Below are 13,966 nucleotides of genomic sequence, written 5' to 3' on the forward strand. Positions count from 1 at the left end.
AAAAGACACATAAACACAGGTTGAATAAAACTTACTAGTGGACAAAAAGTGAAGCAGACCTGAAACCCTGAAGGACAAATGGACAGAAAAGTCAAAGAGATAGTTGTAGACTTTAAACATGACAACTGTTCTAATATTAAAAGGATATTGAACGTTGAGGAACTGATTGAGCATAATTTTAACAAACACTATATGAAGACTCGTATTACTAATAGTAATTTCACATATGGTTTGATATGACTTTGTTTTTGATGTTAGTATAGTTTTTAATGTCTGTTTACAGGCCTCATGCAGTTAGATGCTGTTCAACTGCTCCTCAACGCAAAAGTCTAATGAGCCAATCACAGACCAGCAACTCACTGCATTAACACTAAAGTTCACAGTGAGCATCAAAATGGGAGGAAAGGTGATTGAAGTGACTTTGAATGTGACACGGTGGTTGATGCTGGACACAGTATTTCAGAAACTGATCTGAAAAGAGAAAGTATCCAGTGAGCAGCAGTTCTCTGGGTGACAGGGTCATGTTGATGTCAGAGGTCAGAGGTCAGAGGTGAATGGCTGGACTGCTTCAAGATGATAGAAAGGCAACAGTGACTGAATTAACTGCTAGTTCTGACTGAAGTGGACACACAACATGTCAGCTGTTACATTCAGATGGTTGGTCACAATTTAGCATGAACAGCATGAAGCTTGGATCTATGTTGCCTTTGCATCAACAGTTCAGGCTGCCAGTGGTTTAATGGTGGGGGGATATTTTCTTGGCTCACTTTGATCCTTTGTACCTACTGACCATCATTTAAACCTCAGTGGACCCAGCTTCTGATGGCTACTTCCAGCAGGATCACGCACCGTGTTACAAAGCTCAGATCATCTCAAACTGGTTTCTTGACACTAACAATAAGTTCTCTTTAAGCAAATGTCCTCCACATTCATCAGATCTAACTCCTACAGAGCATCTTTTAGTGGAACAAGATTCATGTCATAGATGTGCAGCTGTCCTCTCTACAGCTGCAACTAACCATCGTCTTTGTCGATTATTCTAACAACAATTTTCCCATTAAGCTCTTTTTTATTTTTCAATTCAACAATTAATTCACAAAAAATAACATTTTGAATTTATCAATCATTTATATTTCAATATTTTACTCAATCAGCTTCTCTTTAAACAAATATGACAAACTGTGCACTGCAGCTCATTATTTAAACCTTCTGACTGACATATTGTGATGGGAATTTACTGTCTATAAAAAACAGTAAACAGTTAACTTTAGTTTAAATATGATGACAGCTAAAGTATCAGTTTGACTTTTTTATATTACCAGCAGATTTCTAGATCACTTCTTAGTCACGATTGTATTAATCTTTAGTTTTCAGCGGTGAAATGCTGACACTGCACTTTGCTTTAAGAGAAGTAACTCACTTTCACCTGTTTGTGTAGCTACGTCTGCAGAGCTGGAAGGTGACAAATCAAGAGCAGAGCAAATGGTTATAGCAGCAAGAGTAGAATCTGATATTAGGGTTGATTATTTGGCTGGAAACTGTATGTTATGAGACAGTTTGCTCTATTACTTTGTCCACCACATTAAGTATGTCAGTGAGGACTGGCTACATAACAACATCTCCTGTCTGCACCACAGTTCAACAGCAGCACAAAAAAACAGCCTCCACAACTGAATCAACTCCTCTAGACAGATACTTTATTAATCTTCAGATGTTATGTTACACATAATAATACAGGACACATATAAAAATAAGGTATCAACATTATCACCTTCATGAAGGAGGATTTGCTGCAGGACTGGTGGAACAGAGTGACTGACAGTTTCCCCACACAGACTCAGTGATGTCTCCTTAACCAGATGGACACTGGGTGAATGAAATCAGTCCCTATCACTGATCCTTGTCCTCATCCGTCTGCTGCTGATGGAGACTCTCTGCTGACTGCTACAGGCTCCTGCCTGGTTTGGGACTGTGACTCTCAGTGTCCATCAGAACCTGTGGGGAACTCCTGCAGCTTATATGAGGAAAACGCAGGCCAAGCAGCTGAGCAGAGGACGGTCTGTGGAGGATTAACCTGCACCTGGATAAAGTTAGAGGGACACAATTACAACAAGAGTTTTCTTCTAAATCAGAGCTGAGTGACTTTTTCCTCTGTGACATTCAGCTTCTCACATGTGAGCAAAGCACTGCGTGATTTCTGTCCTTTAAACCCACGTCTTAATTTACTCATCTACTTTGTCCAAGTCCTCTCAGAGGAATCCTGACTGGAACTGTGCCAGAGAGGAAGCTGCATCAGATGCTGTGAAGCTCTTCGTCTATAAGGGGATTTAAGTCCAAGTTGTCCTAACACCAAGTAAAGCTGAGGGTCACTACAACCTTCCTGTTGACCAAAACCCACATTCTGATGCAGTTTGTCTCATAACCTCATCAGATGAGAGCGAGCTAGAGAGGCCTGATAGTTCATCATCATGTCTCCAGGTGGAGGAGGGGACAGTACAGCAGACGCCTTCAGGAGTTCAGTGTTTTGGGGTTGGACCAGCCAGGATCTGCTCTGAGGGCCTGAAGGGAAATTCATACAGGGGGACGCCCAGAGCCTTCAGCCGCTCCTGACAGGTGCTCAGCAGGTCGTCATACTCCTGTAGATGAACCAGTTTGAAGTGAGTGGACAGTAAAACTGCAGCAGGAGCAGCAGTGAGTGTTCTCAGAAGCATCAGCCAACGGACGACTCACCTTACACTGTCGAGTCAAGTCTTCTCTCAGGGCACTGATGGTGATGTGTTTGGACTCCAGTATTTCCTGCAAGCAGGAAGAACTCATTCAGATATTTGTTCTCGACCATGACTGGTGGTAACTGAACCTAAAAGCCTTTTGGGTGAGATGTGAAAGGTCTTTAAGAATTTACAGCAAATCCAGTTGCATACAGTTGTACCTGGATTCTGTTAGCAGAGTTGCTTCCTGCAGTCGGATCGAGGTTGGAGGAGGAGAGTGCGGCGCAGAGCTGGGCCTCCTTCTTCTCCAGAGTCTCGGTCAGAGCGGCCAGCTTCCTCTCCAGCAGAAGCTCCTTCAGTCCGCTCTTCTGCTGCATGTCCAGGATGGTCTGCGTCTGCCTCCTCAGCAGCTCATCACGCTCCTGTTGAATCTGCAGGGATGAAACATTAAGATGTCAACAGCGTCCACGCTGAGCGAAGGTCAAACATGAGACAAGCTGATTTTTACCTTTTCAAACGCCTGCAGCAGCAGCTCGTGCTCCACCATCAGGTCCCTCAGCTCCTTCTCCTTCACCTTCAAACGAGCTCTGGATGCCTGTCACACACAGCATCAGCAATTTGAAGGAAAACATTAATGAGGTTCCCTAAAGTTCAGTTCATCGACACACAGACATCAGCACTGAAATTGTTAGAAAATGATGCACAGCGTGTCACGATTTCGTCTGAGCTCTGTGCAGTGAACGCACCGCCATCTTGGCCTTGGCCTGGCTGTGTTCTTGCAGCTGTTTCTGGAGCTCAGGCAGCTTCTGTTGGGCTTCGTGCAGAGACTCATGCAGACGCTTGTTCTCTTGCTGAGCCACTGAAAGCTCCTTGTCTGCCTGCGCGAGCTGCTTCTGCACCTCTGCAAACTCCTCCTGCACAGACAACAACACACAGAGCAGACACTGAGGTTGGTGCAGGGTCTCACCAAACTGTCAGCAGCAGAACTCGTGGTCTCAGCTTCAGCAATGAACATTCATTCTGTGAACAACTTGATGGTTAAAGTGTCTCCAGTGTCTGCACCCAGACAAAGAGTGTTTGTGATGAAAGATGCTTCACTCTGTCACACTGCTGGAAAACCCAACACAGTGATACATCTTCACTATAGAAGATCTCGTTACATTAGTGTCAGAATCATATTTTCTCTTTCGTTCAGATCAAAATTTGAGGTTGATAAATTCAATACTGAAAATGTCTTGAGATATAAGATGCAAAAGGCTAAAACAAAGTTTGTGAGGCAATTAAAACCATTTCTTAAACTTTATTATGTGCATATAGTTACAAACCAAACTGATCTATAGAACATATGGAACATTAGGTTAATTCTGCTGTAAAGACTGATTCCTGTTCCATTTCTGTGAGTTTCTATCATCACTGTGACGGAGCTGCTGTGAGTCGCTCACGTACCTTCAGCACCTTCTGATCAGCCAGCAGTTTGTTCTGAACAGTGGAGTAATACTCCTCAGCTCCCCTCAGAGCTCGTTCATGCTCCTCCATCATTGTCACGATGCGACTCTTCATCCTGTCCTCCAGCTCGTTGATCTCCGCCCTGCGCCTCTTTCCCTCCTCTTCCACCATCAACTGCATCTTCTCGTGATATTTCACCTGAATTTCTGGTCACATAAAAAACAGCGTTTAAGGTTAGAAATGTTTTTGAATTCAGCTCAGAAAAACTGCTGAAAGTACAAGTTTGAAAGGAATATAAGTTTTGCTCAAACGTGAAAATAAAAACTTTTTATATTTTATTAGCAAACGCTTCCTTTACTTAGGTCACACATTGTTACACTGATATTCCTACTTTTACTGTAGTAAATGATCGGGAGTAATTCTTCCAGCACTGTGGTGTGTGTGTGTGTGTAAATTCTCCTTATTATGATCTCATTCTTGCCTACTTGCAGCAAATTTGTTCAAAAATGAACAAAATTGTATTTATTGAAAAAACATTTTGTGAATGTGAATGAATATGTGAAGAATCTGTAGTAAAAATCTGATGCTTGAAATTTTGTGAACCTTTCCAATTTTTGTTTTTTTCATAGATTTGACCTAAAACATGATCATATTTTATGATCATGTTTAAAACTGGACAAAACTCTAAAGGCACCTGATTATCGAGTTTTATAGCTCTGTTTTATTCTTCATTTGGTGCTTTAGACGTGTGGCTAAGTCTGACTCACGTCTTATTGTCTTGTCGTAGTCGTTGCTCAGCTCCATTAGCTCCACCTGGTGTTTCTGTTGACAATCACAGCACATCTGTCAGGCTCAATTAGAAATAAAAAAAAAAAAGCAGACAGCACCAAAAGTGGAAAAATAAAGTTGTATGGTTCTATTTTGGGGGTGACATGTGTATGAATGGTAGCAGTCCTCCCTCTGCTTTCTTTATATCTCGTCTGCTCCTGGGACATCAGGTTTGCCATTATTCATTTATATGTCCTCCCCAAACTGGAACCACAGGAACCAGTTTTGTTGATGTGTTCCCACCAGTTTGAGCTCTTTGATGCAGTTTTGGTTCTGGAGCTGCTTCTCCCTGAGGTCCGCCTGCAGACCGTGCTTGCCTTTCTGCAGCCTGAGCTCGGACTCCGTGTGCTGGTTCTGGATCAGTGAGGAAGCCGCGACAGCGTCCAGCTTCAGCTCAGAGATGCTGTTGTGGTGCTCAGACAGGACGTGCTTCAGCTTCTGCTTGTACACCTGCAAACACACACATCGTGGTGCAAATGTGATTATAAATGACTAACAAATCTTAATACAGTTGCTTTAGAAGTTACTTCTACATTGGGTAAAAATGTCCTGTGCTGATGTATATTTTTAAAATGAATTTTTAAAAACACTATTCTTTAGATTCAGGTGCCCAAACCCTTTCTTTCTCTCTACTGTGCTATACACTGCATCATGTCAAAGTGTGTGCAGCTCACACTGATCTCCACTCTATGACGCTCCTCTGCTTCCTCTCTCTCCCTTTGTCTGTTCCTCAGCTCAGCCTTTGTCTCCTCCAAGTCCCTCTTGGAGATTTCCCAGAAGGCCATGATCTTGTCCCTCTCCAGCTGGAAGTAGCTCCTCTCCTCCCTCTCTCGATCCAGCTCCTCCCGAAGGCGAATGATGTGCTCCTCCAGCTGTAGGGTGAACACATTCAGGTCAGTATGTTGGGGTGAACTGACTTTTAAACAATATTTTTTTTTTTTACTTTCTCCAGCAATGTGCTTTAAAATAGTCTGAAAGTCAAAGGTGTGTGTCTGTTCTGCGTTTTTAAGGCTTTGTTTCATGAAATATGAACTCGACTGTTTTGGCGTTTAAGCAGAAAGCGTTTAGGTTTTACTCCTAATGAAACTTTTAACATGAGTGTGTCTCCTTACGTCACTGCAGCAGCTGCCTCCAGCTCCACACTCTCCTCAGAATGTGCTGAACTTTTTGTGTCACACATACAATTTCTGTTACGTGTTTAAGGAATTATTTCTTTCACTTTTGTATGTAAACATACTGTATAAACCAGGTTATTACACATTACTGGCCGCTGGAAGCAAATCTCAATGTTGATTCAATGATTTAGTTTGATGAACCAACATCAGTAAGCTGTTGTTTCGAGGGTAGGACACAACACCCTCTGTCCTGCTCCTGACCTGGTCCTTGGACATCTCCTCCGTGGACACGCCGTCCACCACTGAGGACGTCTTCCCCTTCGCAGACTTCTTGCCTTTATTTTTTGGTGGCTGCAAATGAAACGGATTCACATTTAGGTGACTGGACCCGTAACAAAGCTAACAGAGGCTGCTAAGCTAACTGTGTGGCTAACGCTAAGCTACCACATGCTAACTACAGTCCACGACATCACAAAGAAGCGAGCTGCGGATTGAAACACGTGTTGACTCACCATCGTAGTTTCTGTGAACTTTCGAACGCGGGGAGAGAAAATAAACAGAGATTAAACTTTCGAACTTCGAGCTGAACGAACGAGCCTGACCCGCAGATTCAGCCCCCAGCAACACCTAAACAAAGGCCGCTGTCATGACAACGGCGACACGTGACGTCAGGTTTTCATACTGAAATGCATTGTTTTGAATTTCAGCGGACGTTTCGGTTTGCTGGTGCTGCGCAGTACTGCAAATAAGAACAGTGAGATACTTGCAGTATTTATATCTTATGCTACTTTACTTTTATCAGTAGTGTTTAAATAGAGGCCACAGTTTTCTTAGTGGGCTGCTTGTAGTTTCAGTATTTTTAGAGCATGTAACCTGTTGTACTTGACAAAACAGTGAAGTGGTATTTCTACTTGTACCATAGTATTGTTATACGTACTTGTACTAGTATTGCTCAGATCTTGGGGTATCAAAATTGCAGTATGAAAATAATCTTTTACAAGTTAAAGTCCTGCATTCACACTGGTACTTTTATTAGTGAATATATGTAAGTACCAAGTGTACTCAGTAATACATGTATCTGACTTGAGTTGTACACCAACAATTTATTCCTTTAAAACACGGTGTTAAAATGAACACAGAGATATTTGGACATTTTGGACGTTGTGTTATCTGTGTGAGTAGCTGTGATAAAATTCTTTAGGACAGAATCACAGTCAGCAGCTGAGTTCTGACACATCTGCATCACAAGCCTCTGAAGAAAGCAACAAACAGACAGGAAGGAAGAAAACACACTTTGTACAGTACTGAAGTTAAGTTTTGCTTTTGTCCATCAGAAAGTTGGATTCTCTGCACCGTCCCTGCTGACAGTGAGTCATGATGAACTCGTGTTTCCTGTCTGTGCTGGATTCTGAACCAGAGAATACACAATCTCCTGGTCGCTCCGTGTTCTCGGCTTGTACTCTGTGGAGCTGTTTGCAATGTGAGTGATACTGCAATAGTACAGACTGGGATCATCAGATTCCCTCCTGGACTCCACGTCACCGTCTTTGATCTCCTCGTAGACCAACTCGGTCACAGGTTTGTCCAGGCTGGACATTTCCTTTGCTCTCTGTTTGGACCAGAACCTCAGGGCTGTGAGGGCCACGAGCACCAGAGCAGCACCGATGATGATTCCAACAGGAACTTTCCACAGGTCTGAGGACGGTTGGTCCACTGTGTCCCCTGCTGCTGCTGTTCCACTCTGGTCTGATCCAAGATCCACTTCTTTGTTTCGTGGTGTGAATTTACCTTCAGGCTGAGTTTCATTCACACTGGAATTTGTGACCACGTTCAGATAAACTTGTTTTCCATTACACAGATACAGTGAAGTATCATCCTTTTTAACATTATTTATCACCAGTGAATTATCTGTCTGTAACTCAAAGCGTTTGTCAGTGTTCTGCTTCTGAACGTCTTTCACAGACACTAGAGTCACTGTAGCACCATGTATGAAGCGACTCCATGTAACATCTGGCCTGGGATCAGGACAGGGAATCACAGCTGTTGTGTCCTGCAGCACAGTCACTGATGGTGGAGGTGAATGTTGACCTGTGACAAAACAAAGAAAGATCCAACACTTTCAGACCCACAGTGGCTCCATAATGTAACACTCTGAAAGCAGCCAGCACACAGAATAAAAAGTACTTTTTCTTTACTCTGGATAATTGAAGCACATTTAGCTGATAATACTAGTGTATTAATACACAAGTAGAATTGACTGCAGGAGTTTTAACTGAGGATACTAAATTACAACTTAAATCAGAATCAGAGTCAGAATTACTTTAATAATCCTCGAGAGGAAATTGCATAAATACAATTGAGGAACCTAGTACTTCATTGTTGTACTTTTTACTGCCGTACAACTTTATCTGCTCAGGTCAGATCAGTAAAATACGATGAACAGATAAATGATGACATGTTGTTATGTTAAAACTTCTTTGAGGCAGGAATGAACAAAGTACGCATGAGTACAGAAAGTAAAGAAATTAGTTATTTTCTGAGTATTTGTCATAAATAATGATGTAGTTTTAAGTTTAGCAAAGATCATTATTGATAATGAGTTTAGGATCTGACCTGCAACAAAACAAACAGGAGAGAAAAGTCCTGAAAATATTCTGAATGCTACTTTACTTTGTGTTTTACTTAGTACTTTTACAATGTTATACTTTTATCTGGGTACATCTACTACTGTAACTCCACCACATTAGTTCTGTTTGTTCCTAACATTTTATCAGATTGTTGCCTAATTCTGCAAAATGGTTAAACTTTTGAAATAACTTGATCTTTTGTTGTGTTAGAATTCAAGCATCAGATTATTCTAACAAACAAAGTCACGTAAGTAATAGATTAATTTGCTCTGTACAGAGAACAGAAAGTCAGAGTTTGTCCAGTAGAAAGCAGCTTTTCCTACCTGAGACGCTGCTGCAGAGGCAGCCAGTGAGGAGGACACAGACGGGAAACATCATGTCTGCAGCCTGGGTCTCTGAAAATTGACTGATGAAAATCTTTTCATCATGAAAACAGGAACTTGTGACTAACAAATGTGGAAACTTGTGAAACTGGCCTCACACTGTAGTCGGCTGATGAGGCTCCTCCTTCGTAACTTGTGGATCTTCTCTGAACTGAGCAGCTAAATCGTGTGTTAGTTTAGGTTGTTGTAGCAGGGAGTTGGAGTCGTTTTCTTTTAGTGTGTGTGAGTGTGACTTCATGTCCAGCCTGCAGATATTAAGTGATACCTAGTACATGAAAATACTACTACAACACTGTGAATTCAAAATCAATTCTGCAGAAAGTTTTTTTTTTTTTTTTACAAGTAAAATTTTACAGTTGGTTTTTAGTTTCTGGACTCTTCCTTAGCCATCTTTCTGCCAACCACAGTGTCAGTGGTTCAATCCCCAACTCCTCAAATCCACGTTCAGTGTCCGGCTGAACGCCAGGTTTCTGCTGCCTGTATGATTAAATTATTTCATTTTACTCTTAGCATTTCTACCTAGTTATAATGGCAACTTGTACTCAGTGTATTTTTGAAAGATGTTTAAAATGTTGTTCAAACTTTGTCTCATATCCAGGTCAGTTATTGTCTAACAGCAGACTTTCCCACACTGCAGTGACCCAGAGTCACTCCATGATCACAGCTGCTTATCAAAGTGCTGAAAAGGGAAAAGGTTTCCCTAAAAGGAGAAAAGAGCTGGGAGCAGTAGCCTGAGGGTGGAGAATGTTCTGCCCAGCAACAGAAAGTTATAAAACTAATGTGTGATGTATGAAGTTTAGAACTGCACCTGAAACTCTGTTGATGTTCTTCTCTCTTGCAAGATAATAAAATAAAAATAAAAGACGTCCTGGATGTTGAAGCTTCTTTACTAATTACACTTGAGGTGTCTAAGACCTGAAATTGTCATTTTTGCCATGACAGCTTCTCACTCAGACCCAGTTTGGATAAATCATCTTCTTGAAGTAAAATAATGTCAGAAGAACAATGTTTATTTGTGCAACTTCAACGTCATCAGAAACTGCTGGGTTTCCATCTGTTCTTGCAGTTTAGTTTGAAGAACTGTCGTGTTAGAGTAACAGTATCATAGTCCTCACGTTTTTATTCCATCTGAATTATCAGTCTGATCATCTGAAGTCATCTCTGTGTGAAGGACTGTGAATTCTATTCAGTTTTATTCACGTAGCAGCAATAAAATCATCTCCACACTTCACAGATTTACAGAAAACCCAACTAATGGGAGACAGAAGAAACCTGGGACAGGACCAGGCTCAGGGTGGAGTCGTCTGCCTCGAAGAGAGACAGAAAAGAAAAGAGGAGCAACAAGAGGAGAAACAGAGGAAACGCTGGGCAGGTTTGGAGGAGCAGGAGCTGCACAGTAAAAACCCACAGCTCCAAAGCTGAGTTCACCTGCAGAAAGGTCCAGAGAGACAGAGAGGGAGACAGAGAGACAGACACAGAGGGAGACAGAGAGACAGACAGAGAGGGAGACAGAGAGACAGACACAGAGGGAGACACAGAGGGAGACACAGAGGGAGACAGAGAGGGAAACAGAGAGCTAGAAGGACAACTACAGGAGGATGAAGACACAAAGGTGATGTCACGCGGTGTTTTTCTTTGAGAGGGTTTCTAAAAGTTAACTTCCTGTGAAAGGAAACGTAACCTGCTCATGATGCTGCTGTTCAAGTTTAGTCCAGAAAATAACCTGACAACAACAACAGCAGCTGAAATAGACTCTATGGCCTGTGTGTGTGTGTGTGTATGTGTGTGTGTGTGTGTGTGTGTGTGTGTGTGTGTGTGTGTGTGTGTGTGTGTGTGTGTGTGTGTTGAAGAAACCGTCCGACAGTTTGTTTCTAAGAAAAAAGAAGTTAAAGCTGCAGAAACAAGACTATTTTTATCACTGAGGGTGATGATTAATAAAGAACTGCTAGAATAAAGGAAATGAGTTTATGTTACAAAAGACGACCTGACACTGTTTTGAGGCCAGTTTGTTTTGCTTCTCTTAAAACTTGTTCCTCATTTTTATTTCATAATTTGGTTGCTTTTACACACACACACACACACACACACACACACACACACACACGTCAAACCTTTAGATATAAAGTGACCTTTAGATGAGTAATAGTTGTGCTGTTATGCTATATATTTTATTTTTATTTTTTTCAATTGAAAAAATGGACACATGGACACAAAAAGAGAACGATGATCATGGGGCCGTCTCCTCTGCTACGTCACAGTTTTGTCCACCATGGACTTTCTGTGTCTTTGTTTTTGAGCAGAATTTCAGGGTCGAGATGCTCAGAAGCAGCAGAGCAGCACAAACCACCGCAACAACCTTCACATAGTAAAAACTACAGCACAGGTCTGAGGACGGTTGGTCCACTGTGTCCCCTGCTGCTGCTGTTCCACTCTGGTCTGATTCAAGATCCACTTCTTTGTTTCGTGGTGTGACTTTACCTTCAGGCTGAGTTTCTTTCACACTGGAATTTGTGACCACGTTCAGATAAACTTGTTTTCCATTACACAGATACAGTGAAGTATCATCACTCTTAACATTATTTATCACCAGTGAATTATCTGCCTGTAACTCAAAGCGTTTGTCAGTTTTCTGCTTCTGACCATCTTTCACAGACACTAGAGTCACTGTAGCACCATGTATGAAGCAACTCCATGTAACATCTGGCCTGGGATCAGGACAGGGAATCACAGCTGTTGTGTCCTGCAGCACAGTCACTGATGGTGGAGGTAAAAATTGACCTGTGACAAAACAAAGAAGCTAAAAATGAAAATATCTTCTTGTGTTGGATAAAAAAAAACATACATACATAAAAACTTCAAACCCTTGTGGCTCCATGTTGCTGATAATACTTTTGTACCTTTACTCAAACAGAACTCTGATCATTTTACTTGTGGAAATATGTTTTTAACTCTACATTTCAGAAAGAAATATGATACGTTTCAACTGCACTGTTCACTCTGATCAGTTCAGATCAATACAGTCAACAATATTCTGTTAAGACGTGTTTGATGCTCAGAGAGAAATTCACAGACTACACATCAATACACAAACACTGTCCACATTAGTGGACACATTAAAATTAAATTAAAATTTGAATCAAAATAAAAAAAAGTCATTTTTATTTTTCAGAATCCTCAGTAACTATGGTAACTTGAGACTTGTTAGTATTTTTACTGTGTTGTACATTTGCTTCAGAGCAGTGTCTGAGTACATCTACTACCACTGTAACATGTTTCCTTGTTGGAATTTGAAGGTGTACTCATTGGACAAAGGCAGACACAGGAGGACACGTCACTAATACACTTATAAAGACTCAGAAAGTAGATTTTCTCACCAGTCACAGTGTGACAGAGGCTTCCAGCGAGGAGAACGTAGAGGTGAAACATCATGTCTGCAGCCTGACAGATTGTGTGTTCTCTGTATGTAAAGAGGAACTGATGGTACTGCACAGGGACGCAGCAGAAGCCTCAACTCAAGCCTCAAGCCTCAAGCCTCAACTCTGGGGACAAAAATAAGCAGCTGTGAAAAAATGACCACATATCTTATCAGTGTTTTGGATCAGTAAACTCTGCTGAGGAGAAGCGGGTGATGCAGCAGGACGTTCAGGGAGCAACTTGGGGTTCAGTGTCTTGCCCAAGGACATTTTGACATGTAGCCAGGAGCAGGGATCAAACCACTGACCCTGTGGTCCATGGTCAACTGCCTTAACAACTGAGCTACAGGAAGTGTGTGTTTGAGGTTTGACTGTGTTTGACTGTGTGCTTACTGGGTTTGTTGGTGTAAATTTAGTGAAGATTAGGTCATATTTTATGAACAATGTTTGCAGAAAACAGGAAACTGGTTTGACTCATTCTTACCACTGTGTTTACATCTTGTCAAGTCAAGTGGCTTTTATTGTCATTTTTACTACACAGTGATACACAGTACACAGTGGAAACGAGATAACGTTTCTCCAGAACCATGATGCTACAAAACAACACAAGCTATGTAAAGTGCATCGAGTGCAAACAGTGCAGATGACAGTGTAGACAGACAACACAAGATAACACAGGACAGGACACAAAACCTAAGACAGTGTCGACCAGTAAACCTATTGTATACTTGGATTATACTGTACAGTACAGTCAAAAAGCAGCATGTAAAGATGGAACCTGTATTTTTACCCAGTCATCATGACGTGTACTCGTTCTTTCCTCTGAACTGGGTCTGGGTCAGTTCATCACTTTTTCAGCCCATATTCCTGTTATTTTTAACTTAAAAGTTCTTTTTTTTTAAATCCCTCAGCATCACTTTCAGACAGAATCAGAACATGAAAAATGTAGTTTAATAAATTCAATGTAATAAATAATTTTTTACTATAATAAATCCTGTTTTGTTTTGTGTCTCAGCAACTTGCATGTATGTTGTAGTTTATCATGAGATGATATGATATGATATTAAATAAAACACTAACAGGAATTAGAAGTTTCCTCTCACACTCTGCATGAAGGAATGTGTTTCAGTGTAAAAACTGCAGTTCAGCAGGTACAGGAGCTGGTATTTGTAGTAACGTTACTAAACAGTTTCAGCAGCGGTGAATTATTAACGTTTCACTTTAGGCGTCGTGTTTTGCTCGTGAAGCTGCACAGAGGGGACCAGCTGCAGCTGTACTACTGCAGTACCAGTAGTAGTTTGCAGATATTTAGTGGTGGAAGTATTCACACCCTTCATGCAGTTCAAATGTTTTTACACAGTATAAATTCAACATCTACAGGAAGTCAGTGCACTGTGTAAGACACAAAAAGAAGCAAACAAAAAAGAAGACGCCTTGATGTCCTGT

The 13,966-nt window shown here is 41.4% G+C and overlaps 1 protein-coding gene across 4 annotated transcripts; it reads right to left on the reverse strand.

Moving 5' to 3' along the window:
• Positions 1–1,559: 1,559 nt before the first annotated feature.
• On the reverse strand, positions 1,560–9,185 carry LOC137123510 (dynein regulatory complex subunit 4-like). 4 transcript variants are annotated; one of them, XR_010913857.1, is made up of 13 exons: positions 9,048–9,185; positions 6,610–8,185; positions 6,359–6,448; positions 5,657–5,854; positions 5,226–5,432; positions 4,922–4,976; positions 4,155–4,360; positions 3,455–3,622; positions 3,217–3,303; positions 2,930–3,139; positions 2,731–2,796; positions 2,173–2,636; positions 1,560–2,080 (listed from the first exon to the last, which is right to left on the reverse strand). XR_010913857.1 is itself a non-coding variant. In XM_067497324.1 (12 exons), the coding sequence occupies exons 2-12, from the start codon at positions 6,610–6,612 to the stop codon at positions 2,517–2,519; spliced, it is 1,410 nt and encodes a 469-aa protein (XP_067353425.1). In that variant the 5' UTR covers positions 6,613–8,185; positions 9,048–9,185; the 3' UTR covers positions 1,563–2,516. The 4 variants fall into 4 exon arrangements, 3 of the variants coding, with proteins under 3 accessions (XP_067353425.1, XP_067353428.1, XP_067353427.1); XM_067497324.1 differs by having other exon boundaries at positions 1,563–2,636; XM_067497327.1 differs by having other exon boundaries at positions 1,563–2,636; positions 6,303–6,448.
• Between the last annotated feature and the right edge of the window lie 4,781 nt (positions 9,186–13,966).

This window comes from Channa argus, chromosome 3 (genome assembly GCF_033026475.1).
Source record: "Channa argus isolate prfri chromosome 3, Channa argus male v1.0, whole genome shotgun sequence".
NCBI lineage: Eukaryota > Metazoa > Chordata > Actinopteri > Anabantiformes > Channidae > Channa > Channa argus.

Bases quoted from the DNA above. Each gene is read 5' to 3' on its own strand.
- LOC137123510 (XM_067497324.1), bottom strand. The intron at 4,977-5,225 runs GTGGGAACACAT...GATTGTCAACAG, and splicing joins GCATCAAAGAGCTCAAACTG to AAACACCAGGTGGAGCTAAT. The intron at 3,140-3,216 runs GTAAAAATCAGC...TCATCCCTGCAG, and splicing joins TGCTGCAGGCGTTTGAAAAG to ATTCAACAGGAGCGTGATGA.